Source organism: Melanostigma gelatinosum, assembly GCF_949748355.1.
Source record: "Melanostigma gelatinosum genome assembly, chromosome: 4".
In the NCBI taxonomy this organism is placed as follows: Eukaryota; Metazoa; Chordata; class Actinopteri; order Perciformes; family Zoarcidae; genus Melanostigma; species Melanostigma gelatinosum.
Genome location: NC_136637.1, coordinates 20,845,703 through 20,871,114, shown reverse-complemented (window position 1 = coordinate 20,871,114; position 25,412 = coordinate 20,845,703). Strand labels below are relative to the sequence as shown.

The following is a 25,412-nucleotide window of genomic DNA, read 5'->3' as shown; positions in this document are numbered from 1 at the left end:
TTAATAAAACCGCATCGGCGTAATCATGAAAACTACCGACTACAACCAGCGTGGGCGCTGTCGCTGTCAACCGATATGCTGACCGGAAGTACTGTGCACGGGCGGGAAGTTGAAAGTTTGTGTATGTTGGATTAAAACATATTGCCATTACTAAGTAACTTATGCATAACGTTAATAAAGTAAAGCTGCATTTTCCACGCGAGCAGGGTAAGTTAAAGGACCCAAATGAGCTAAATGTGGTCAACTACTCGAGTTAACGACGCTAGCTGACACGAACAGTAGCCTGTTAGTGGTGTTCGCTAGCTACCTGAGCTCGCTACGAGTTGTTTACTTTCTGTTGCCTGTCAGGATGGCGGACAGAAACCTTGTGTTGGAATTAAAACGTTGGGCGACGGAGGAGTTCAATCTGCCCCCGGACAGTCTTCCGAATGACGGCTACTTTAAAACGTGGGTATCAGCTGGTCTTTACTATCAACGTTCATGCTTAACCGTGTTGTTAGAGGTCCTCACAGTTGATGCTTAATGCAGCGTTCAACAAATGCTGATCATTTGTTTTATAGGCTCTGTATCGGGACAGGAAAGTCGATATGGAAATATGTCATCCAACACGTTTTTCAACAGAGGTTAGTCTGTTAGTAAGAACATCATGGCTTCAGATTAATGGGTTCATCTCTAAAATATACTGCAATCTCACCCTCTGACCATGTTATGGTATAGATCATGTATTACAGCTGTCTGACGGTTTCTCTGTTTTTCCAGGAACGCGCGGATCATGCGTGGCAATCTCCAGTGGTATCCTTTCCTGCCCCGATAGTGGATTTTAAACACACTTTACAGTGGCCATGGCAACTTCATGTGTATATTTTGGTCCTGTAGTTGCTCTTGTAAATGTCAGTGAGAGGTCACTTTGACAGAAGATAGTCTGTATCTTGCCCAATACGTATTGCTGTTTGTATGTGTATACGGTGTACACTGAACTTCCTCAACCACCATGGACACTGTGTTTATCCAGCAATTTCCTTGACATTATGATCTTAAAGGTACAAAGTTCTACAAGACAAAGAGGTAGGTTAAGCCTTATTTTCCCCTCCTTGTGGTTCACTTATATTTCCTGATATACCTGCTTGATTAATCTTGGTTGATCACACTGATGATGACAGCCAATGGTAAACTAAAATGTGTCGGGGTTCTCTTATCTGCCGGTGTTTTTGCATGCTCAGTTGAAGCAGGCTGAGGGCCAGAGTGAGGCTGCTAAGCAGAGAGAGCTTCAGAGGAAGATAGAGCAACTGAGAACAGAGATCAGTCACTTGGACTCTCAGATCGTTGGAACGGAGGAACAGTTGGCTACACAAGGTTAGTTCGTCACATAAGGCTGGGTGTTTGATCAAACCACATTACTCCTTTGCAAAAAGCCTGCTCATTGCTGCTGTTTGCTTAGCTTGCATAGTTTTAACAATATTCAAAGTGATCTCCTACACCAGTGTTATCTACTGTTTACTAACAGAGCAGTCCATCAGCCATACCTGGACCCAGGTGGAGGACAGTCGGCGCAGAGAGCTGCTCTTGCAGGCCTTCAGGCAGCGCTGCATCTTAGGCCGCAAGGTGCTCTCTGGAGACACGCAAAACATCAATGGACACTGCCAGGCCATGGAACAAATAGCCAGGTAAGGCAAAAAGTTGAAGTCAAATGAATGAAGTGAGATCATTTACACACCTGTGCTAAGTGAGAACTGTATTGTGTTTTGCAGGAAAGCAGAGATTGAGGTGCTGTTTGATAATAAGCCCCCGAGCAGCAGTGATGGTAACAACTTCGACTCTCAAGTCGTGGCAGAGGCACAGGTCCTGGTAAGAGCTGCCTAATTCTTGTCTCTATTTTACTGGGTAGGGATGAGTTGGGTGCACTTTATCTTGCATATGCAGCATTGGTGTACTTGTACTGTCCATTAGTACATGTTTCAGTCAGAAAAATAAAGAGTGAATAGTAAGCTGACAAAAATGCTACGGTGGTTGTGTCATACCAGTTGATCAGCAACTATTTACATAAATATGACTGCTGTAGACCAAGATGCCTGTTATTTATCAGCTGCTGACTGAAGGAAATCATCCCATTTCTTTTATTTTTCCCGTTAGCGTGAAGTAAGAGAGCTGTGTGACGACAGGGTCCACTTCTATCAGTCTTTACAAGAGAGTGAACTGAAAACGGCGCACTCTGCATTCAAACAGTAAGAACAACCGTGGATGCAGTATTTAAGAAATCCAGTATTAAAACTAGAATATTTTAGAATATTGTCAACTTTTTCCTTCTTGAATTAATCTCTCATCTCTTTGTTTTCTCTCAGTATGACTCGTGAACAAAGGACTGCTGTGTTTCAGTATTGGCTGAGTGCTGTTGAGGTTTCTGTATTTTGATTCAATTTCACAACATATTTTGGTACTTGTCTTCTGTAGATTTTCCCCTTGAATTAACAACTTGTTGCTTGTCCTGTCATCAGAACATGTTGGGCGGTTATCCTCCAAACCATGTCCTCTCCGCTTTGAGGTATTTAGCATCCAGAGAGCAGAAGGAACTAGAGGAGAAACTAGCCTCTCTGGATGTGACGCAGGATGTGACAGCTCTACGGTAAACTTCTACGTTGTTATAACATTCTCTTTTCCTTTACGACTATAAAACCACCAAAGTTTTATGAAGCATTTCAATTTCAGGTTCCGCTATGAAAGCAATCACCTACTGGACATGTCAGCAGAAGAGGACAATGAGTTGCCATCGGTTAAGACCCTCCTAGAGGTGCTAAACACAGACACACATTGACACTGTCATGTGATATTCAGGGAGTTCACAGCAGCAAAGAAAACATGTTCATGTGTTTCCTGGCATTTGTGATTGCAACATTTTTATTTGTGGATCTGCACGGTTGTTTTTGTTTGCAGGATGCTTGGGAAGAGGTGGAGCAGAGTTTGGTGGAACTGGCCAAGACTCGCTCCAGAGTCCAGCAGCTCCAAAACCAGCTCCAGGCCCGCAAGAAGACGGCTGAGCAGGAGGTGTCTGGCATTGCGTATGAGCTCCACAACGACACCTTGGCACTGTAAGTAGACTCACCGTAGAGTTTGATGATGAGCTTCCCACACGTAGTAAAAAGAGTGTATTTTCTCCTACGAGGTTAGAAAAATGTAACCCCTCATTGCGGTTTAATCTACATGTAGGGACATTTGTAGACAGGTGTAACATATGGAGATGCACAAAAGCATCAAGCGATATACCAACAAGAACAACAGGAAGTCAGACATTTTGCATTAAATTAGAGACCGATTGGATCTGGTCACAATGCATTTATTGTGTTGTCTCCTTGGTTCTGTCAGGTCTGCTCTAGATGTGGAACTTCAGTGTGTGATGCAGGCAGCAGCCAGGGATCAAATCAGAGAGCGGTGTATCCAACTTGACCAGCATGCCAGAAGCCGACAGGAGGCGCTTAGGAACCTCCACAGCCAGTGGCAGAGCATCCTTGACTTCAGACAACAAGTGGTGAGAGTGAATTGACAATATGAGACCTCTCATAACCTTAATTTCCAGTGTTACTCCTGGATCAAGCACATGTACGTATTTCAAAACATATTATTATTTAGGAAAATGTGGTCTATGTGAGATTTAAAACATCTTTATTTGCCAAACCTGTAAGGCAAGGCAAGTTTATTTGTATAGCACATTTCAACAACAAGGTAATTCAAAGTGCTTCACATAAAACCATTAAAAGCATCAAAACATAAGGCAAAATAAAAGGAGATTTAAAAACAATTAAAGAAACAGTGTAAGAAATAAAATTCAGTAGTAAAAAGTAAAGGAGATTTAAAACATACATTGAAACAATAATTGATGTCTCCCTGAGACATTACGCTGCACGCAATCAACCATACACTGCCGCAATTGTAGTGAATTGAATGCACAGAGGCGTCAGTGTTTCTTCTACATGCATCATTAAACATGTTCTGTTGTTGTCGTCCTGTCTCTCCAGGTTCTCAGACAGGAGCATATCAGAGGTCTGATTAAGGGGAACTCAACAGCCAAGACGGCGCTTGTTCGTCTGCACACAGAGGTGTGAATGTGCTCCATATATGACACTGAAGTAGAAAGATTATTATAAGATTTGCTTAATTCTGTGGTGAAAGAAATGTTCAGGCCTCTTTAAGCTAATAAAATCCCTAATCCTCTCATCTATACCTCTGTCTTGTTGCAGTTACAGGACTTTGTCCGGGGCAAACTGGTGCCACAGTTTGAAGTGGTCACCACTGCAGCCAGCCGTCAAAGAAACTCTATTTCCAAGGAGGCCAGACAGTTGGGAACGATTTCGCTTCTTGCTTTGGACTGTAGATCTGTTGATGGGTAAGTACAAGTAGCCTGACACCTGAAGAGGTAAACCCCAGTCATTCCACATGTCTTCTGTTGTTTCAGAATGCAAAGGGTCCCTGCATCGTGGTTGTCCATCCATCGCTTGCAGTCCCCGACCTTTAGCAGCTTGTGTCAGAACCTGGCATTCCCACTCTACAGGGTGAGTCCAGGCAGATAATGCAACACTGCATTTTAACAACAATGAGAACTCCTTATACGTCTTCTTGCCCAGAGCAACACTATATATGCTTGTGAGAACGTAGCTATTTAGCAGTTTGATGGTTGATTGTTTAATCGGTCGGCCAATTAATGCCGTTTTGAGGTAATATTCTCCTTTGCCCCCTTTTCTCTTTGACACAAACCAAATGTTCTCCTTCTTACACAGGCTCCAGAGGAGTTGTGTTTCCAGGCGAGCTCCCAGCAGCTTGAGTTACGTTTTCTCCGTCAGTCACTGCAACTCCACTCTGCTACTTTGAGGAAAATTCAGAAGGAAACAGAGTTGCTGCATGCATCCGATCAAAAAGGTAATCGGGGGAACTCAGCAAGAGTGAAGATGTTATCATGCTTAAAATACACAGTAAGAAGTGCTGTATTTGGCTGTTTGTACACGATGATGAATTTAAGTTTTCAGAATGATGATGCATTTGTCTACACTGTGGCTCTTAGCTCTGCTGTCCAGAGTCCTGGAAGAGGATCAGAAGCTTCTGGAGGCTCATGTACAGAGAGTCAGATGCCTCAACCAACGTTGCTCCCAAGGCCTTTCTTACGGGGTCCAAGTCAAAACGGCCATCTCTTACTGGTGAGGCACATTTCCAAAGTAGATAATCGTAAAACAATAGATACAACACATTGAGCCTTTTTTTTTTTTGTGTAGTTACCTTTCAAAATGTCTGAAAAGGACAATTATTTTTTAATCCGGGTCTATTTTCGTAGTACACTGTTTACAAACCGGCTTAATTGCAGAGGTCCGGGGGTGAGCCCCCTTTTCACAGCTCTAATGTGGAGTGCACCTGCAAGTGAAAGTGAACCACGTGTACTGCTTTATCATTTACATCTATTAGTTTTCGAAGAACTCTGTATGTGTGCACACTTTAATTGTGTGTACACGTACAGTTTTCCAATGCAATGGCTGATGTGTTAATTTTGCTTTCCAAAGAAGTGGTGTCGATAATTGTGTTTAACTTCAGAATTATTATCTGATAAATACGTATTTGTTATTTTGGATCAATACCTTCAGTCAAGAGTTAAAGGGCTGGTTTGCTGGTTAACTTTGTCTGTTTTGTTCATACATTCAGGTGGGATCGGCCAGCCCAGCATGTGCTGCCTGATGTCAGTAAAGGAGGACTGACTTTTCAACAGTGGCTACAAAGGTGGAAACTTGCTGCCAAAGCCTCTTAGGGGGCGACTCATCCTTTAGAGAATCGGAAGGAGATCCTTTACCGCACCTTTCAGTGGCAACATGACGATGCTGCAATAGTTGTAAAATGCACACTTCTTTTTTCCCCCCTTGTTTTTCATGCTCATTACTTCTCTTGATGTTTTACCATGTGAAAGTCCGTCACGAATAAATCATTTTTAGAATCCAAGTATGTGCTCGTGTTTTTCTTGAAATGCTTTTAAAAACACAATGTAGTAGTAGTATGTAGCTATCGTGCACGGGGCAACATTGTTCCTTTGTAGCAGTGAAGGGGGAGTGGAGCGATCTGATTCTTGAGACCTCAGCTCCTCCCCATCTCTGCGGCTGCGCAGTTCAATTTTCCACTCCTTTTTTTCAATTTTTCACTCCTACTCTGGCTTCCGGACGCCAAGACAGACCGCTGCCGCCGAATTTAAAGAGACAGGCGATAGTTATTTTAAATACGATAAACGGCAACCATTGTCCCCCCTAGCTCAATTTCCGACGCTTCTTGGATCAGCTTGTTTTAAATCGATGATGATGTTTAATCAAAGTCGCAGCGAGTAGCAGCTCGTCTGTCATCACCCTTGTACTCTGCTGGATTGTCCGTCCTTTTTTTGCGCTGTGCAGAGACTGTCCAGCTAGGCAAAGTAGGGTTTTGCTTGCTGGCAGGCTGGCTTCCCGACCGAGAGGAAGGTTTGTCGGCTAGCCAACAACTGGAGGTAACAGCGAAGCTTTCCCTCTCAAGTTGTGGTGGTGGCTCTCAAGCCTCCTGTCGCCGGGGATAATGGCGAAGATTCAGGCGCACAGCACCGCGAAGCAAATAAACCAAATCCAAGAAAAGCCTTACGTTATAACACAAAAGCAAGTGCAGCAGCAGCACTTCCAGAAGCTGAAGGTAAGAAGACAACGGACACGACAAAAGGGAAAAGTCCCTCGGAGTCAGAACCATTTTGTTCGTCGGATCACTGGATTTGAGGCTTTTCTCTTTCTCCCGTCACGTCGAGAGTAGTGAAAGGAACGGCTGGCTAGCGTCGGTTAGCTCGGTGGCCTATTAAAAAGTAACGTTAATTCATTGCTGAACAGCCAAAAAATTGGACATTTGAGATGAAATGTGGAAGCTGTATTTAAATGAGTACACGTCTGAGTTGACAGTCGAGTGACACAGTTAGTGGTAGTTTCTTATTTACGATGTCAATAACAGTCAACTGTGAGCAAACGTTAACTCAAACCTCGGTTGTGGGAAGTTCCTCCTTGTTCGTTTTTTTTTTTTTTTTTTTTTCTCAGCCACCCTGAACAAAGTGGAGGACGTCAGCCAGGCTAGCACTAGAACGGCTATTTCAGTTGATTAGCGGCTTCATTACACGTTTCTTTGTTGTCGCAGTAACGTTAGTGGAACATTGTGATGCTGTTTTTGCCAACACGATACTGTCGGCCAAGGACCAGCTGTGACCAAATGTATTGTGTAGATTTGTGTGTGCAAGTGTTAAGTTATTACCGTCAGTTGAGTGTCTGTTGGCTAACGTTAGCTTCAACAACCCTCTCTTTAGATGTGCACTGTTGGTCACAACGCTTTGTGTGATCACATTTAGATTTTTTTTTTTTAAATCGTAACCTACAATAGGTTAGATGTTGGGAATAAAGAAAGATGAGGTCAAGTTGACAAAAAGCAGCTTGTTGTTTCTTGTATTCGCCTGATTATTTATTTAACGGTTACTTGTACAGCCTGAACAGCACTTCAGCCTGACGATAAAGAAAGCAAACATTACGTTACCTATTTATATAACTTCACGTGAATACGTTTCCACGTAAGTTATAGTGTTGAGGGAATAGTTCTGTTTGTTAGTGCCACCGCCTTGTGATTTAATATATAATGTACATGTTTACGAGCTGGATTGAGACCCCTGTGAGATCTTCATCAACAGCACAAACAGGGTGTTTGTTAAACAGCTTCTCCACAGTGATTGTAATTGATGCTGCATTCATGATTTTTTTTCTTCCCTGTGTTTAGGTTGAAGATGCCTTGTCCTATCTGGACCAAGTCAAAATTCGTTTTGCAAATGATCCCGGCATATACAACAAGTTTCTCGACATCATGAAAGAGTTCAAATCACAGAGGTATTTATGCAAGACGTTACTTACTGAACTATTCGTTTTAATTATACGTTTTCAAATGACTATTCCTAAATAAAGTCTCTTGAGACACCAAATTGTGGAGCTGGTGTGCAGACTTTGATCACACCGCAGATATAAGGACAGAGGGATCAACCACACATTTTAAGGCATTTATCAATAACTTAAGGAATTGCAGATAGTATCATAGACTAATTATCCAGCAGGTTATATTCTCTCTTACATTTAATTGTGAGATGACAGAAATTGCTTCTTGTTTCCTCTTAAACTAGGCTGCAACTCTTTTTGATCAGGAAGTGGTTGTTGTCGTGCTGCATATGAGAGAGCAAGCTCATTTTTATTTTTCTCCGTCAATCACACCACTAATATGTCTGTGTCTGCCTGTTCTCTTAAATAGCATCGATACTCCGGGGGTGATAAACCGCGTGTCGCAGCTCTTCCATGGACACCCGGACCTAGTCTTGGGCTTCAATGCCTTTCTACCGCCGGGGTATCGGATAGAAGTCCCCAAAAATGGTGTGGCTTTCCTCCAATCTCCGTTCTCCACGCAGGTGAGATACTCTACGACTGGCGTTGACAAATTCCCCAGAACTAACGCTTTATTTATGCAACTTTCAGTAGGTGAAAGTACGGTATGATAAACTATACATTTCTGAAGAGGAACAAGTTTGCTTCTTCTGCACTGAATTTCAATTTTTTTTTTTTTAATTGCAGTCTAGATCCATGCTGAATCGTACACATACACTTAGTTCCCAGTTTATTTATTCTGAAGTTGAATCAACAGTCTCAATAAACGATGAACATTATGACTTCATGAAGCTTTATTACAGGACTGTTGTATTAGACTGCATTACTTTTAGCGAGGTGTATTTAATAAAGTGGCAACTGATGGTATTTAATGTGTATAAAAAATGATGGTAATGGGTGGGTATTTCTCTTAGACAGTTTGTATCTATTTTACTTTATTTATATTTAGATGCATTGTCTACAACACAGAGTACATTTCTAAATGGTTGATGCACTGTGGCTCAAAACTGAGCAGATGTGGTTGGCTTCAGTTCATATTCAGTTTCAATTTAGTTGACATTTGGTATGATTTCATATTTTATTTATACATGAAGTGTTTTCTTTTAGTTTTGGCAGAGACCAGTTCCAGGTGCATCAGTTTCACATGCAGTAAGTCCAGAGGACTTCAAGGTGTGTTTGAAGATGAATACATAGTCGCAGTATTGACTGTTCTTATGCCACTCTGAGGAAGACCAGCATGCCAGACTGGATTTTGATAAACATTTGCTGCCCAATAAAATTCCTCAACTGAAAACAAACAAACAAACTTTTTTGCCAAAAATATATATTCTGTGAGAGATTTGCTTATTTGAACGGCTTGACCTAAAGAATCAGTTCGGACAGCCTTAGGACCAGCAGAGGTATGTGTTGTACACACTTGCAGAGTGTTAATTGAGATTTGCATCAAAACAGTTTTTGGTGCCAGTGTTGATTTAATTGGTCACTGAATATGGTTTGGATGAATGTTTTTGTATTTAATAAGCCGTATTGCCCATATTGGGATTTGCAAAAAACGGCATGTTATCTGGAAATATTTCATTCCATATAAGTGTGATACTACTTAAGTAAACAGTAGACAAAATAAATGCATAATGTTGTCAAATAGTGTAAACAATGTAGCTTTAAAGGAAACGGTTCATATGTCTGAAATCCCTCCATCTTTACTATATAGTGCACCAAATATACTGTCGGCCATTTTATGAGTGTTCCAATTCGAGGTGTCAAATTTATGCACTGTCTCGGGCCCTAAAGAATTCTCACAACGCAATCGGAAATGTAGTGTCAGCTACTTTCTGCTAACAATCCAACGATGCACCTTTTATAGATGTCAACAGATAGCATTCATACAAATGCTTTTTGTTACTGAGGGTTGTAGTTTTTCTTAATTCCCATCCTTGGAGACTGGTAGGATTCAAGTGTAATGTACATTTTCTGAGCATTAACATTGGTTAAGTGCCACCTGGGCTGGTAATTACTTCCAGATATTATTCCCCAAATCTTATTTGAAGTAAAAAACTTCAGTTTTCTAAATGAATGCACTTTTAACCACGCAGCTCAACTTTATCATTCTTCATCTGTCCAGGTATCCCCCGGCCAGCAGGGGAAGAGCTCTACCACCCCTGCAGTGACAGCAACCTCAGGTAGTGCCGCTGCTGCCAACCGTGAAGCTGGACCTGCCCAGACCAGTGAAGTCAAGGCAGCCTCATCAGAGTCCCTATCCTCCTCAACCCCAGCAGGACCTCCGGAGCCTTCCAGCAGGCTTTCTCTTCCCCTGACTAGCAGAGAGAGCCAGAACCAGGCGACCACGTCGTCTGTATCCCCACCTGCCTCAGAGACGAGCCCCGTAGAGTTCGACAGTGCCATCAGCTATGTAAACAAGATTAAGAACCGTTTCCTGGATCACCCAGAGATCTACAGAGCCTTCCTAGAGATTCTTCACACATATCAGGTACTGTGGAGAGCAAATGTGGAGATTTAAGTTTCTTTTATTATGGCATATTATGACAGAATATAGGCAATGTAGTTATTTTATGTCAGTTGCCAAGTTCTTCTGACGTTCTTCCTATTCCACCTCAAATATTTGACTGTTCTTGTAGGATTTTAGCAAAGCAAATGTCTCACAGCACTGTGATTCTAGTGGTAACTTCAGTCCTATTCTAAATTACATTTCTCACCTCTGAAAACCATTTTCCCCATACCACCCGTCAGAAGGAGCAGCTGGAGGTGAAGGAGAGTCGAGGCAGCCGTGGCAGCAGTGGGATGACAGAAGATGAGGTGTTTTCTAAAGTTGCCAGTCTTTTCAAAGGGCAAGAAGACTTGCTGGCTGAGTTCGGGCAATTCTTACCTGATGCCAAGAGATCATTGGTCAGTAGAAGCAGCAGACAGAGATACATAATGCGATGTAAAAATCAAAAAGGTTGCTACATAATCAGTGGCCTGTCTCGGCACAAAAAACTATATTTCTTCTTATTTTCAGTGTTTTAATGCACATCTCAACAGAATTGCAAATTCCATTTTTTTTTTACAGAAATGCAATTTTTGCATATTCTTAGTCGTCAATGTATTGCAAAAATAATTGCTTTTTACTCAACATTCTTTGAATTCAGTGAAAAGTCCAAAGTAAAGATGAGACGACTCGGTATATAAGTTGATCAACAGAACATTCATTGGCAACTATTTTGACAATTGATTTATCAAGGTAAAGTCATTTTTCAAACAAAAACGTTTATTTTAAAGTTTTATATTGAAACACATTCAAAGGACTGTTAGTTGCACAAGAAACAAGCTATTTTGATGCGTCAACCTGGGCTCTGGGTCATTTTGTGATGGGCATTTTACACTATCTTGTGACACTATTCCTGTGTGCTTCATCTTCTGTAGTTCACAGGCAGCTCGCTGACGGGAGGCAAAGAGCAGCTGAAAAGGCTGGAGGAAGAGGACTCACTAACCAAACAAAACAAAAAGAGGCCCAGGCCCATCCTAATGCAGCACATGTCCCCACTGCTCAAGGTAAACTCTCAATTTAGAATAACCGCCTCAGGACACGCACCAATGTATGTACACGTGTCCTTGAAAAGGATTCGACATTTTCGATTGTTCCTAAAGCAACGATTCAGAAGCTTCAACTACAACACATTTAATTAATAATTACACATATAAAGATCATTCATTTCTTTGTTTTTTTATTTTGAAGAAAATGAAGTATTCCTGTACCAAAGATCAGTCCTTTGCATCAGTTGGCAAACACGGAGTCTTAAGAGAATTCTCTTTCTTTGATAAGGTGAGACACCAGTTTCCATGGCACTGAATCATGTCATGGCAATTTCCTTCTTCCTTGCTTCATGCTGTTCTTTTAACCCACTGCCACAGTTTTTGTCTTTTTTATTAATTGGTCAAACCCCCTCTCATCATTCAGGTTCGTCGCCTGTTTAAAAGCCAGGAGGTGTATGAGAACTTCCTGCGCTGCATTGCCTTGTTCAACCAGGAAGTGGTGTCGGGAGCGGAGCTGCTACAGCTGGTCACACCTTTCCTCGGGTGAGTGGTTGAGCTGATGTGTGAATTGTTTGTTTGAAATCAGACGAATGGACACAGTAGCTGCACAGTAAAAATGTTATGTATGAAATGCTTTCAGGACCGTTAAACCATTTTAAATGCATACCCAAATGGTACTTATATGATCAGTACATATGGAACTTATATTATCTGATCACTCATGAACCAAACTATGCCAGAAGAAATAAAACTAACATGACATAATGCAGGGTTTTTTTCACACTACACTCATTGGTGGGATTATTCTGATGGAGCGCTTGGTTTTTTTTTTCTCCTGATTTATCTCTGATTCTTGATTTCATCCATCTCCTTCCAGGAAGTTTCCTGAACTGTACACACAGTTCAAGTCATTTCTGGGGGACAAAGAGCTCTCTCATATGATGTCAGGGCTGTCGGATCGCTACATGGAGGGGGGAGGGGGCAGGGAGGTGGATTATGCCTCCTGCAAGCGCCTGGGGTCCAGCTACAGAGCGCTGCCCAAGACCTACCAGCAGCCTAAATGCAGCGGGCGCACTGCCCTGTGCAAGGAGGTACACCCCCTCTTTTTTGTTTTCAGTGCATTGCTTAATATGTGGCGTTTTCTTGTAATCAAAGCTCCTGTTTGCATTTAATTTCACTCACCAAGACGCGTTGTGTGTATCCTTGAGGTCTGTTGAATGGATTTCCGTACTCCAAATAACATTCGCAAAGCCGGTTTCCCTTCAGAGTTTGAAACATGCATTGTCTACATGCAGTCTTCTTCTTCCCTTGCTGCCGTATTTCTGTTTTCTCGAGCATAAATGTAATGAATTCTAAAAATGCTTGAATAGAATGTCATTGTGAAATGTTCTCCTATGGAAATGGGTTTTCCTATTGATGATTTTACTCCTTGTGTGTGTAGGTGTTGAACGACACCTGGGTGTCATTTCCCTCTTGGTCAGAGGACTCCACCTTCGTCAGCTCGAAGAAGACTCCTTATGAGGAGCAGCTCCATCGCTGCGAGGATGAAAGATTTGAGGTGCGTACATCCTAACTATTCTATTTGTACTTCTTGTGGAGCAAGGGGACATTTGTGTAAACATCACATAGAGCACATGGCACTATACTGTAGTTGATGACTGCCTTCTTAACTCTGTGTGTCTGTAACCCTCCCCTTACAGTTGGATGTGGTTCTGGAGACGAACCTGGCCACCATCAGGGTGCTAGAGAGCGTACAGAAGAAGCTCTCCCGTCTTTCCCCGGAGGACCAGGACCGGTTCAGATTAGACGACTGTCTGGGCGGCACCTCTGAGGTCATCCAGCGTCGTGCTGTGTATCGTATCTATGGTGACAAAGCCCCTGAGATCATCGAGGGACTGAAGCGGAGTCCGGCTACCGCTGTGCCTGTGGTGCTCAAGAGGTCAGGACTGTGTTTTTTATTCTTCACCGGTAAAATGTTCCATGGCAGAAATTCAGTTCATGATTTGGATGTGCATGCACTACTATTACTGTCAACTAGACATATTGATAGAATGCTAATTTTCTTGTATGTCAACATTTTGAATATGGTAAAAGGAGGTTGTTGCTTGCTTTACTTTTAATTGTCATCAGCAGGGAGGTTTAAGTGTTGAAGATTTAAGTGAAAGTTGGTTTGAAATGTTTATTTTCTGACAGTGTGAGTAAGATCCTTGTATCAACAGGAAGTGTTGATACAGTGTTGTGCAGTCTTTGTACTTCCTGCCAACAAAGATGAACTCCTGTATATCAGCAACAGCTGTTTTTAAAAAGTGTGTATTCGGTGTTTCGGCACTTTGAAATGTGTTTTACTCGTGGCAGGCTTTCTCATAAAGAATGCATCCTGAAAGGCTGACATGGTCCCTCCCACAGATGCTTTAACCCTTTCTAATCTGTGCACATGCAAGTTCAGTGACAGACTCTTTTGTTAGGACACACATTTATATATACGTAGCTGTGTTTTGTGAAGTCTCTGCATTAAAGGCGTGTCTTCTTCTGCAGGTTGAAAGCCAAGGAAGAGGAGTGGAGAGAGGCCCAGCAGGGTTTCAATAAGATTTGGAGGGAGCAATACGAGAAGGCTTACCTGAAGTCCCTCGATCACCAAGGAGTCAACTTCAAACAGAATGACATGAAGGCCCTGCGGTCAAAGAGTCTTCTCAATGAGATCGAGAGTGTCTACGACGAGGTAAACACTCCTGTCTGCCATCCCAACACTAGAGCTGTCATCATATGAAAAGATAATCGTTGGCAAATGTGTCAACTTCCACGTCAGTGTGGTGTTTGTGCGAGGTTGTAGAGACACCATGTATTTGTTTATTATATTTATGACTTTTCTTGTAAAGTTGATCTTTCCAGTTCAGTCTTGACCTCGGAAACAGCAGTTGACGTAATTTCAACTAAAGACACAATCGCAAGAAGATTCTTTTGTCATTTCCTAGTATGTTGTTTTCTTTTCAACCTTTGCGTACTGCAGATGTTAGAGAAAAACCTTTTCCCTTGAATGTTATACAGGCCGGAATCTCTGTTGGAGATTCATTTCCCTGGATCAATGCAACTCGCCATTAAAATCAATTGTCAGTGAGTGTTTTTGAAGTTGCCTGCATTCATCTCTGTGTCTCAGCGTCAGGAGCAGAGCACAGAAGAGGGCGGCGTTGGGCAGCAGAGTCGTAACGGCTCCGGTGCGGCCTCTACCAGCGAGCCTCACATGGTGTTTACGTACGAGGACAAACAGATCTTGGAGGACGCCGCATCGCTCATCATCTACCACGTCAAACGTCAGCCCACCATCCACAAAGATGACAAAGACCACATCAAGCGCATCATCCAGCACTTTGTCCCCGACCTGTTCTTCTCCCGCCGCGGCGAGCTCAGTGATACTGAAGACTGGACAGACGACGAGGTTGAGCCTGAGGAGGGGTTAGAGAGAGCAATAGGAGGTGGAGCAGCAGCAGCAGTGGGAGGAGGAGGTGGAGGAGGAGGTGGAGGTGGTGGAGCAGGAGGAGGAGGAAATGGTAATTCTAATAATGCATTAGGAGCACCAGCAGCCACAGGTGGTCAGTCTCAACCCCAACCTGCTCAATCACAGCCCCAACCTGCTCAATCACAGCCCCAACCTGCTCAATCACAGCCCCAACCTGCTCAATCACAGCCCCAACCTGCTCAATCACAGCCCCAACCTGCTCAATCACAGCCCCAGACCCAGTCCCAGACCCAGTCCCAGCAGCAGCTCAATGGTGAGTCCAGGCGGAGACGCTGCAGCCCATCTCAACCTGCAGACACAGAGGCCTCCACCACCTCCAGTAGCACGAGCCAGCCTGCAGGGACCGCCTCATCCACCCCTGGATCTACGCCGATGGAGACGGGTTCAGGTGTACCCGGGGAGAAGGTGGACCTGCGCGACCCTGAAGCAGAGCACCAGAAGGAGATGGACGGTGTCTACAACCTTTCCTTCGTCAACAACAACTGGTATTTCTTCCTGCGGCTGCACCAGACCCTGTGTTCGCGGCTGCTGCGGGTTTACCGGCAGGCAGAGCAGCAGCTGCTGGAGCACCGAGCTGAGCAGAGCAGGGAGAGGCTGCTCATGGCAGAAGGAAGAAGAGAAAAGGCATGTGACCTCGCCATGGAGCTCCGCCTCAAACAGCCCAGTAAGTTAATCTACTCGTTGGTTATGCAAATCCTAAAGTGGTACGATTCAAGTATTGAATATGAGTTGGTTCAACCAGCTGCCAGATCGGACGCAACATGGACAAATAAGCTTGGTTTACGGGGTTGTGTTTTAGATCCGGGAGCGATGCTCAACAGCTGTAATATATGACCTGAGTTAATTATGTTTAATTAATGGGCACTGAATAAGAGCGTGCATTTAAATCTGTGTCTGATGTCAAGTCACCTACATTATTCCGGTATACACGGTGTTCATTTATAGTAACACTACATGATGAAGAGAGAGGCTTGTTTGAAAATGATTCCAGATGTGTGGGAAGACTGCGTGTGCCTCGCCAACATTTGAAGTGGCAATTCAGGCAGTTTGATTTAATGACACCAACAAGGACTTCACTTTTAAGTGCTGCTTTTGGTAGGAAACTTAATTTGAACTTAATTGATTCATGTTAGAGGCCGAAGACGGGGTGTTCAAATCCTGCCCACGCTTTTCAGATCCACAGTCCACCTCCACACAGATGACTTAATTACATTGTTATTACACGCTGTTTTAACTCATGTGACATTCCTTTCTCCCACAGGTGAGGTGGAGTTAGAGGAGTACTACCCAGCCTTCCTTGATATGGTGCGCAGCCTGCTGGATGGCAACCTGGACTCCACACAGTACGAAGACACGCTGAGAGAGATGTTCACTATCCACGCCTACATCGGCTTCACCATCGACAAAGTCATCCACAATATCATTCGGCAGGTAAGCGGAGTCCACGGCCACGCTGACCCTGGTGACATCTATGTGACTTTATTCACAACATTTAACGTATTCTTTTTCTTTGACTTTAGCTACAGCACCTAGTGAGCGACGAGGTGTGTCTGCAGGTGGTGGATCTTTACCTGGCTGAGAGGAAGAGGGGGGCAGCAGGGGGAAACCTGTCCTCGCAGTGTGTCCGAGCAGCCTGGGAGACCAGCTTCCAGTGGAAAGCTGAGCGAGTCATGGCTGAGGAGAACTGCTTCAAGGTGAGCACAGAGTGCTGGTGAATGGAGCACTGAATTACATATTTGGCCCTGACAGTTTGCTGCTGTTTGAGGCAGTGAAACGATTTCTATGATCAAACTCCACCTCCGTTGCAGTGGTAATATGCGGTTTACACTTTTTATAGTTATTTTAGAGGATTATAAAAAAAATCTCAGAACACTAAAGTATCCAGAAAAGCAAAGCAGAGCTGCTTCCTGTTTTACTAAAAGTTGAATACTTTTCCAAATTGATCTGATGTGTAATGCTACAGGCACGCTTGGTTATAGTTTGACCTTCTATGTTATGACTAATCTTTAAATGTGGAGTCTGCACTTCTGGAGAAAAGAGTATTGCTATTTGAACAAATACACCCCTGCATACAGTGGTCCTTCAGGATGCTAGCCTGTACCAGACTACCGTCCATCTCCCCCACACTTCCATGTATACATACATGGCCTTTCCCCTGTCCTGGCTGGAATAGTGTTTGTTTCCCATTTACAGAGCCGGGGCTGTGTAGGAACACCAGATTCTTTTCGTGCACACACAGAACAGACCCTGGACCATGAGAAAACTTTTGCTGAACCGCAGACTCAACCTTTAATATGGACACGGAAGTGATGCTGCTTATTTACAGCAAGATGAACACGGCGTCTTTAGGTTCACTTGCATATAATGGAGCACATTGCTCTTGCACCAAAGCCCTCTTTAGATATTTGAAAAGCTTTAATCTCTTGGTTTTATCCAGGTGTAAATTGAGTTGAGGTGTTTTTCAGATGTTTCTTTGTGTCATCAGGTGATGTTTCTCCAAAACAAAGGTCATGTGACGATGACTATTGAGCTGCTGGACACGGAGGAGGCCCAGGCTGATGACCCGTTGGATGTACAGGTAAACACACATTTACAAAAAGACTGTTCGGATACCTAAATAAAATAATATAAACAACAATGAATGATGCACATTCTTTATCTTAATGGGTCTTGCTGTACAGTTATTACTATTATTCATAATTGCTGTCTTTTCCCTCAGTGCCTGTCGAGCTACATGGAGCAGTTTGTAGGAACGGAGTCCAGTCTGTGTCAAGCAGACGGCTACTTTTTCAAACCTGTATTCCTGCCCAGGTATAACAGTTTATCATATCTGGAGGTTAAGACTTCACCATACCGCTTCTCATTTGATCTTCCCTCGTCTTGTAGAAGTAATGCAGTCAGACCAGCTTGTGATCACTCGCTCCATGCACTTCCAACTGATCTTTGTGGGCCTCGTACTGCTTCCCCACTTGTTTTTCTAATGTATTGTTCATAGTGGACAAAGTATTTGAAACACCTTTTTAGTACAGTGCATCCAATATGTCAAATGAAATGATGTAACAAAGACCATCGCGTTAAATCAACACATTTCAGTCTCACCAACAGAAACCACTCGTCCTAACCGTCAGGCTCAGATGTGCTGATGTGTGTGATTGTATTAAGATCGTATCGGTTAATTACCTGTAAGTCAATGTACACGTTATCAATGCTGAAAAAAACATATCCTTCAGATGGACTTTGCACAGTAGAGATGGTTTGTTTAATACTTTTAACTTTAATAATTTACTATTACCGGTATGTACCGTTGCCTCATTTTGAGTCGGAAAAAATTAAGTTGCAATTTTAGATTTCTGAAAAAGTTACGTTTCTGTTCACACGTGAATTTAAGTGATATAGTTGTCATCTCGGGTTAACGTTTGTAAAAAATAACGGGGACTAATTTATATGTAACTCAGCTGTCCTCAAAGATGTCATGTACCGGTATATTGTAATGTCATCAGCATGTTGAGGTCTAATAAATGTCTTTCTTCTCTCTTGTAGGAACCTGCGTCGTTTCCGTCGCTGGCAGGTGAGGCAGGTGGAGGCGATGCGCTGCAGGAGAGAGTGGCACCGACAGCTGGGCGTGGAGAACGCCGGGAGTCTGGACTGCAGATTTAAACTCAATACTCATAAGATGGTGTTTGTCATGAACTCTGAGGATTACATGTACCGCAGAGGAGCGCTGGTCAAGGCCAGGAAGGTAGGCCGGAGTCTGACTTTAAGATGTGATGTGGGGAATCCTGGTCACGATGTGTGTCGGGGAAAATCAAACCTCGCATGTACATTTTCTGCTCGTGAAATCCTGTTTGGTGTCTGACAGTTTTTTCCTCTTCCTCCACAGTCGCAGCACAGAGTGGCAGCGAGCCAACATGAACGCTTCGACACGTGGCACCAGGGCTGGCAGGCCAATCACGTTACGGCCGCGGCTGAACGCTCCGTGCACAACTGGCTAATGGGCGAGGAGGAAGAGGACATGATCCCCTGCAAGACTACCTGCCTGTCGACCGAGCTGAAAGGGCAAGCCGTGAACAGATACCAGGTTCATTACAGCGGTAGCAAAGCCCCGGCCTCCCCGTAGAGGCCTGTATAGAGGTGGACAGACAGTACACGAAACAGGTAAATGCATGGACGTACAAGACATTCATACACTAAACACAGGCATAAACAGCTGCAGTCCTGCTTCTCCACCTTCCTCCACACACCACTCAATCACGTTGACTGAGGGATGAAGAAACACAGTGCAGACTCTGGACTGTTTATACCAGTGGACAGTGAGTCAGTGAATGAGTGCACAGTGAGAGGAGCGACGACGTGGAGGAAAAGGACCAACACAGACAGTGAAGTAATCAATGAGATTGAACTCGGCCCCGATTGATGGGACGAGTCGGACACGATGGCACAAACGGAGCTCGTCATCCTCATCATCATCATCATTCTAGCGTCTCTGGTGGCACTGAAAGTTGATGGACACGGAGGTAGTTGAACAGGCGAGAAGTTATGAGATCATGGAATTCTTTTCAGAAATGTGAATGTCTGTTTCTTTTTCTTTCTTTTTTTTAAAGTCAAGTGTAGTTTTTAGCTTCTAAAGCCAGAGAGCCTTCTGTGTGTTGGTTGGTTGGTTTATGCGTGTTTATATGGAGAGATAATGGTAAACGTGTGTATGTATGTGTATCCTGCTCTCTTCACTTTGTCTGTTTCTATGCCCAGTACAGGCTCTACAACTCTCGTAATTGCATTATTACTGTATGTGCATATATATATATACATAACAGGGATACTGTATTTTTATATATGCATCTACATGAGTTGATTGATGCATCTTGAGATCATGTTGTTCTTTACAGTGTTTGCTGTCAGCCAACTCTTGATGTTTTGCATTTTGGTTTTTTTTCTCCCTTTTTTGTGTTGTAGCGAAACGAGTCATCACCAAGGCAACAAGTAGACCTTAAAGTGAATTGGTTTAACATGGAGGAAGCCGTCAAATTATGTATCATATTCATGATACTAAATGTTTACTTTGTATTGTCTTTTTTTGCATACTGACATTGAAAATAAAAGCAAAATATCAGTGTTAAAATAGAATGTATAACATTTATCCTGTATCAGTTATCATAAAATAAACAACCTAGTTGTGACCTTCTTAGATGTTGACTGGCAGGTTGTTTGTTGGCTTGAGAAAAGTTGAACATGCATTTGCAATATGTTTATAGCTATAAAAAAAATAGAAACTAGAGCCATAGAAGACCATTAAAAAGACCGTAGACGACAGATCTCTGACACGGTATCAAAAAAACAAAATGACAGCAGACACGATTAAGAGAATGCTGATCTACAGAAAGTGAATTTTGCAACTATTTTGTTAATCTTATAATCATTTCCTTTACTTTCAAAATGGAAATGGGAGGATTTATTTCTGTTTCCAGCTAATGAAATATTAGTTTGGACTGTTGATGGAACAAAACAAAAGAGTCAAACTTTGTCACCTTGCGCTCTGGAAGATGGAGATATTTTTCACAATTATCAAATATTTTATAGACTAATCGAATGTGCTTAATCAAGTAATATATCTTTATTCTAAGCCCTAAATTAGAAATGAGCTCCGTTAGATAGGATTTATTGCAGGGCTGTTGTGCTGGGTTGAATTTAATTCAACAAGTAGCTGTTTTCCTTGTATCGAGTCTACATTTAAGTGGAGTTGCCCAGTTGTTATGCAGTTGTACATTTAAAAAAAAAAGATTCTGAGCACTTTTAGGTCGTCTCTGGTTTACAAATTGGGATTTAGATTATATTTCGATTTATTGAGGCACGCTTAATCTGCTGAGGGACGTGATACCATTAAAAGTTCCAACTGTTCACCTTTTTAATTAAGTGAGGGCCTCCGCTCCGTCAACAACTACTGGCACACTGAACATAACGGCATCAGACTCGCTCACTGGAACAAAAGGAAAGCTACTCGTCTCATCCGTAATAATGAAAGAAAATCATAGTATATGTCATAGAAATGTAATTTAAAAAGACATAGTATATTTTTCCAAAAGAGTCAGCCACGTCATAAAATTGCTTTTTATATTTTTTTACATGTATGATTGCTTTTAAAATACGTTTTTAAAAACATACTATCCTATGACTTGTTTACACTTTTTTATGACAGTATAGTATAACTTTAAAATGTTTTTTTGACTTATGACATACTAAACTATGACTTTATGACCTACTAGACCTTTTCGTGGCATACTCATTTTTTTATTGACCAGTAATTTTATGACTTTCTTGAGAAATACTTTACATTTTCATTGCTTTTTATGTATTTTATTTTTATGACACTTTACTGTTACTTTTTGACAAACCTTATGAAAACATATAGTTGTAATTGGTGTCTGTATAGTTTTTATGAATTATTTAATGACTTTTTAGATATTGCATTTTTATGATGGACTTTACAGACTTTTCTTTGTACTTTTTTATTCCTTTTGTGAGATTTTTAACATTTTTTCATCTCAAACTATACAATGACTTTTTTTACTTTTGTTTTTAATTACTATAGAATGTTTATATGACTTCTCTTTGACATAATATACTATGACTTTTATATAACTTTAATACAACATCATAACTTTTTATGACTCCTGTGACTTTCTGACATTTTCAGGTCTTACTTTACTACGGTCATCATGTCTCCAATCAGGTCAGCAAGATCATTGGACACAAACAACTCCAACTCCAGGATTTATTTTCTCATTCCAGAGACAAGAAGGCAATCTGAATCTGCAATGGTCCCACTCATCCTCTCAACCCAGCATTTCAGTTGCTGCCACCGAGCCTCAGCCACGATGACCCGGAAGAACAACTCCAAGAAATCCTTCATTTCATCAGCCGTGAACATTCTCACCAAGAGCTAGTTCAAATGGGTCCGCTTGGAATTCATTCACTCACTCACTCTCACACTCTCTCTCTCTCTCTCTCTCTCTCTCTCTCTCTCTCTCTCTCTCTCTCTCTCTCTCTCTCTCTCTCTCTCTCTCTCTCTCTCACACACACACACCTTACGTTAACCCTTCCCCTAAGCCCCCTCCCAAGCATCAAGGCTGCTTCTTAGAACATTCTGTTACCAACACTGTCACTTATTTTAGTGTATACTTATTGTAATACTGCAGAGTATCATCTTCTGTTTTAATGCACTACATACTAGTGGGAGAACAATCCTTTTATAATAATTTACACTTAGTCAATTTAAGACTTCATGAATAATTGTTGTGCACTGTTGTGTGTGTATGTTGAGTATTGTTGTATGGTGTGTGTCGCCACAAGACACATTTTATTTCATGTAAATATAATGGACAATAAAGTCATCTGAACCTGCATAACAATTTATGACAAACTATACTTTTGTATATATGATTTAAAGAGACATGAGACGTCCTTTCCTCTGAAGCTCAAGTGAAGCTTGAGGGAGGATCAGCTGATCACAGCTGGATCAGCTGTCAGTCGGCTTTAACAGCTGGAGACTTATGACAGAGTTGTGTCTAATACATGATCACTGTACTCAATAGTAACTAATAATACTAATAACTAATAAATACAGTCATCACTGTAGAGATGTGGTCTCTCTGTAGCCTGTTACCTGTCTGTAAATTCTGATTGTGTCGTCATTATTAATTAACCCAGAATATGATTATAGTATCTCATGAATACTGGAATTAATTTATTAGACGACATGTTTCAGGTTAAACTTAAATGACAAAACTCATCAAACCCGACACTCAGATGATCAGCCTCACGTGACTGAATGAAATGATAAATAATGTAAGAAGTGTTTCGTCTCTCCAGCTCTCTCCGACTTTAATTGTATCCATAATAAAAGAGGAAACAGCAACACCCCGCCACAGCAAACAATTGTGAGCTAAAGGAATAAGCTGTACAAATACCTGTTAATGTAGGCTACATGTACATGTATTTACAAAACTGCATCAAAGCCCCACTAAAGGCAGAGAAACTCACTTGTCCACCAAGGAGGCCAGAGACATCCGCAGACTCTGTGAGAAACTCAACGATTAGCAGAGACTGGAGCAGCAGAAAGCTAGTAGCGGTAGCTATAACAGTAAAAGAGAAAAGAAAGAGTCGAGAGGCAGAGCGAGTTTTAAAAATAATCGTGGTTTATAAAACCCAGATATGACAGGATCACCAAAGTGTATACAGAAATACAAATACCATCAGGAAAACCATCATAGAACGGTGTTATACAATCGACATGTACAAACTACTCTGTAAAAGGGATTCAGGGGCGGATGGGTCAGACATTTTCCTTTCTTTATGTCTCTTAAAATCACATTTAGCCACAATGTATTCATTCTATTCTATTTTTTTTTTGTATCTCATCAAAGTAGAACATCCATCTACCAAACTACAGGTACTATCACGTTCAGCTAGATTAGAGAAAGGGTACGAACAACATCAAGAGACGGAGAGGGTGGGGTCGACACATATCAAGCACTTGAACATCATGGGGGTGTCAGCAAGCAGTGGAAACAAAATCACCCATAAGAATAGGATGGAAGGGCTGAGGATCATCTCATCAAACACAAACTGTACAAAATAACCCTGTTTTTGTTTCTGTCTCTGGGTTACACACACTGAACATCTGTGAACGGACACCAGCCACTAAAACATTTATTTTTCTCAAAGAGAAGCATCTTAAAAAAATGCTTAAAATGAAGATCCATCATCTGTTTATGAGCTAATTCAAGAGGAACTCATGCAGATCTGGGATCAGTTTAACAGTATCTTGTGTGGGTCTGTTCCTCTGCCCTACATTATGTCAAAGTGCTTCCGTCAGCAGGGCAGTTCACAACAACAGATGTAACAGTTTTACAGTTTCAGGACACAGTAATCTGCCCCACACACCTCCCCCTTAAGCATTGAAATAAGAGGGAATCACCTACAAGATACAACCAATCACATTCTCCAGTTCTATGGATTTTTTTTATACAAACACGTTGTCAACAGATTTACACATAAAAAGGAGTGCAGGATCGTGATCAATCAAAAACAAAAGCTCCTAATCACCGACAAATACTGCTTGTCTTGGAGCAATAATGGCAACGTATGAACTCAATCTTTGTCACAGTAGCAACAGCGATTGCAAAAATACACATCATGTCAAATAAATTAAGACCTATGTACAATGTAAAACTAAAGCAGCATGCAGGCAAGACAACAGAGCCTTTTTACAAACCTGTCTGTTGCAGAGTTGTGCTCTCCGACACAAGAGAGAGGTGCAATGTGGGCTGTGTGTGTGTGTGTGTGTGTGTGACATGTTTCATGCCTGTCGACAGTTATGGCATGTATCCAGTGTATTTAAATGGACCGGGAAGCTACCCATCTTCTACATATTTAACATATATTTTAAAACACTTTCTAGCTTTCTAGTTCACATTAAGCTCATTGCACATAGAAGCTTTTCGGTCTTTTAGCCGCTACAGGAAAAAACAAACGGGAAGAAACAGGACTTTCTGTAACACATTTGTCTTGTGGCTCTCTGGGCTTCGTCTCATGACTGGCTGGCGGTGAGGCAATGTAGCCAGAGGGAGGAACAGCAGAGCAGAGTGAGGGGGTCAAACAGGAAGAGAAAGTGAAACACACAAACCAGCATTAACATTAGCATCCTTTCTCTGAAAACCAGGGGGCCTTTACCAGCAGCAGCACCACACTTTACAATGATAACCAACAGTTAGTGTGAGCTGCTGGCTTTTAAAATAAGCCGAGGGAGTAAATAGTAGACGTCAGATGTACAGCACATTCTTCCTGGTTATTAATAACTTTCCGTACCTGTGATCAGAAGTTTTGATCTAACAAAACACAACACTTGAAATCTTTTTTTTAAAGTGCTAAAATGGCACATAAAACCGTAGAGACAAACAAAGAAACAAACAACATGTCGCTGAATGTGGTGAAACCTGACTGATTCAGAGCTGGACAGGAGGTGTGAAACATGTCACAGCTTATAGATATTCACTGTTTAAAAGCACTGAAAGAGCTTTTAAACAGTGCTGCCAGATTTGACTGCCACAAAGTAACTCAATGAGATCATCAAAGGTGCCCACTTTTTCAGAGGTTTAAACGTCCATGTGCATTATGTTTTACGAGTATAATTGTGTGAAACCAAATCAAAAGAGGCCGAATCATTTGGTTATGGTCTTTAAGTTTTTGCTGGTGAAAACCACCCATATGGTACAAAAGGAACCCAAATTATTTAGAGCCACCCAAAAACATTTTTATACGCATAATTAAACATATAAGTAATTTTAAAAAGCGCTCCTGATTCCCCCCCCCCCCCCCCCTGGTCCCCCTCCCAGTTTGAGAGCCGCTGGCATGTACACTTTGACTCACTAACTATT

General features: G+C 42.0%; 2 protein-coding genes across 3 annotated transcripts; both read left to right on the top strand.

Annotated features, from left to right (window-relative positions):
- Positions 1-94: 94 nt before the first annotated feature.
- haus5 (HAUS augmin-like complex, subunit 5) lies at positions 95-5,967 on the top strand. 2 transcript variants are annotated; one of them, XM_079266893.1, is made up of 20 exons: positions 95-207; positions 349-447; positions 561-623; positions 760-792; positions 1,041-1,065; positions 1,221-1,353; positions 1,505-1,664; positions 1,749-1,845; positions 2,131-2,222; positions 2,340-2,394; positions 2,493-2,620; positions 2,704-2,785; positions 2,929-3,083; positions 3,358-3,520; positions 4,008-4,088; positions 4,230-4,375; positions 4,445-4,541; positions 4,767-4,905; positions 5,048-5,180; positions 5,677-5,967. In XM_079266893.1, the coding sequence occupies exons 2-20, from the start codon at positions 350-352 to the stop codon at positions 5,777-5,779; spliced, it is 1,983 nt and encodes a 660-aa protein (XP_079123019.1). In that variant the 5' UTR covers positions 95-207; position 349; the 3' UTR covers positions 5,780-5,967. The 2 variants fall into 2 exon arrangements, with proteins under 2 accessions (XP_079123019.1, XP_079123018.1); XM_079266892.1 differs by lacking the exon at positions 95-207 and having other exon boundaries at positions 232-447.
- A 597-nt stretch (positions 5,968-6,564) lies between these two features.
- On the top strand, positions 6,565-20,137 carry sin3b (SIN3 transcription regulator family member B; the record flags this gene model as incomplete). Its single annotated transcript, XM_079267031.1, has 19 exons — positions 6,565-6,675; positions 7,789-7,895; positions 8,308-8,461; positions 10,060-10,425; positions 10,686-10,841; positions 11,358-11,486; positions 11,671-11,757; positions 11,893-12,011; positions 12,346-12,559; positions 12,910-13,026; positions 13,169-13,407; positions 14,004-14,187; positions 14,623-15,646; positions 16,244-16,413; positions 16,503-16,676; positions 17,468-17,560; positions 17,702-17,793; positions 18,523-18,721; positions 18,863-20,137. 19 exons carry the CDS (start codon positions 6,565-6,567, stop codon positions 19,097-19,099), a joined length of 3,972 nt encoding a protein of 1,323 aa, XP_079123157.1. The 3' UTR covers positions 19,100-20,137.
- Between the last annotated feature and the right edge of the window lie 5,275 nt (positions 20,138-25,412).

Bases quoted from the DNA above. Each gene is read 5' to 3' on its own strand.
- haus5 (XM_079266893.1), top strand. From the start codon at position 350: ATGGCGGACAGAAACCTTGTGTTGGAATTAAAACGTTGGGCGACGGAG. The intron at 1,665-1,748 runs GTAAGGCAAAAA...TGTGTTTTGCAG, and splicing joins GCCATGGAACAAATAGCCAG to GAAAGCAGAGATTGAGGTGC. The intron at 2,395-2,492 runs GTTTCTGTATTT...TCCTGTCATCAG, and splicing joins ATTGGCTGAGTGCTGTTGAG to AACATGTTGGGCGGTTATCC.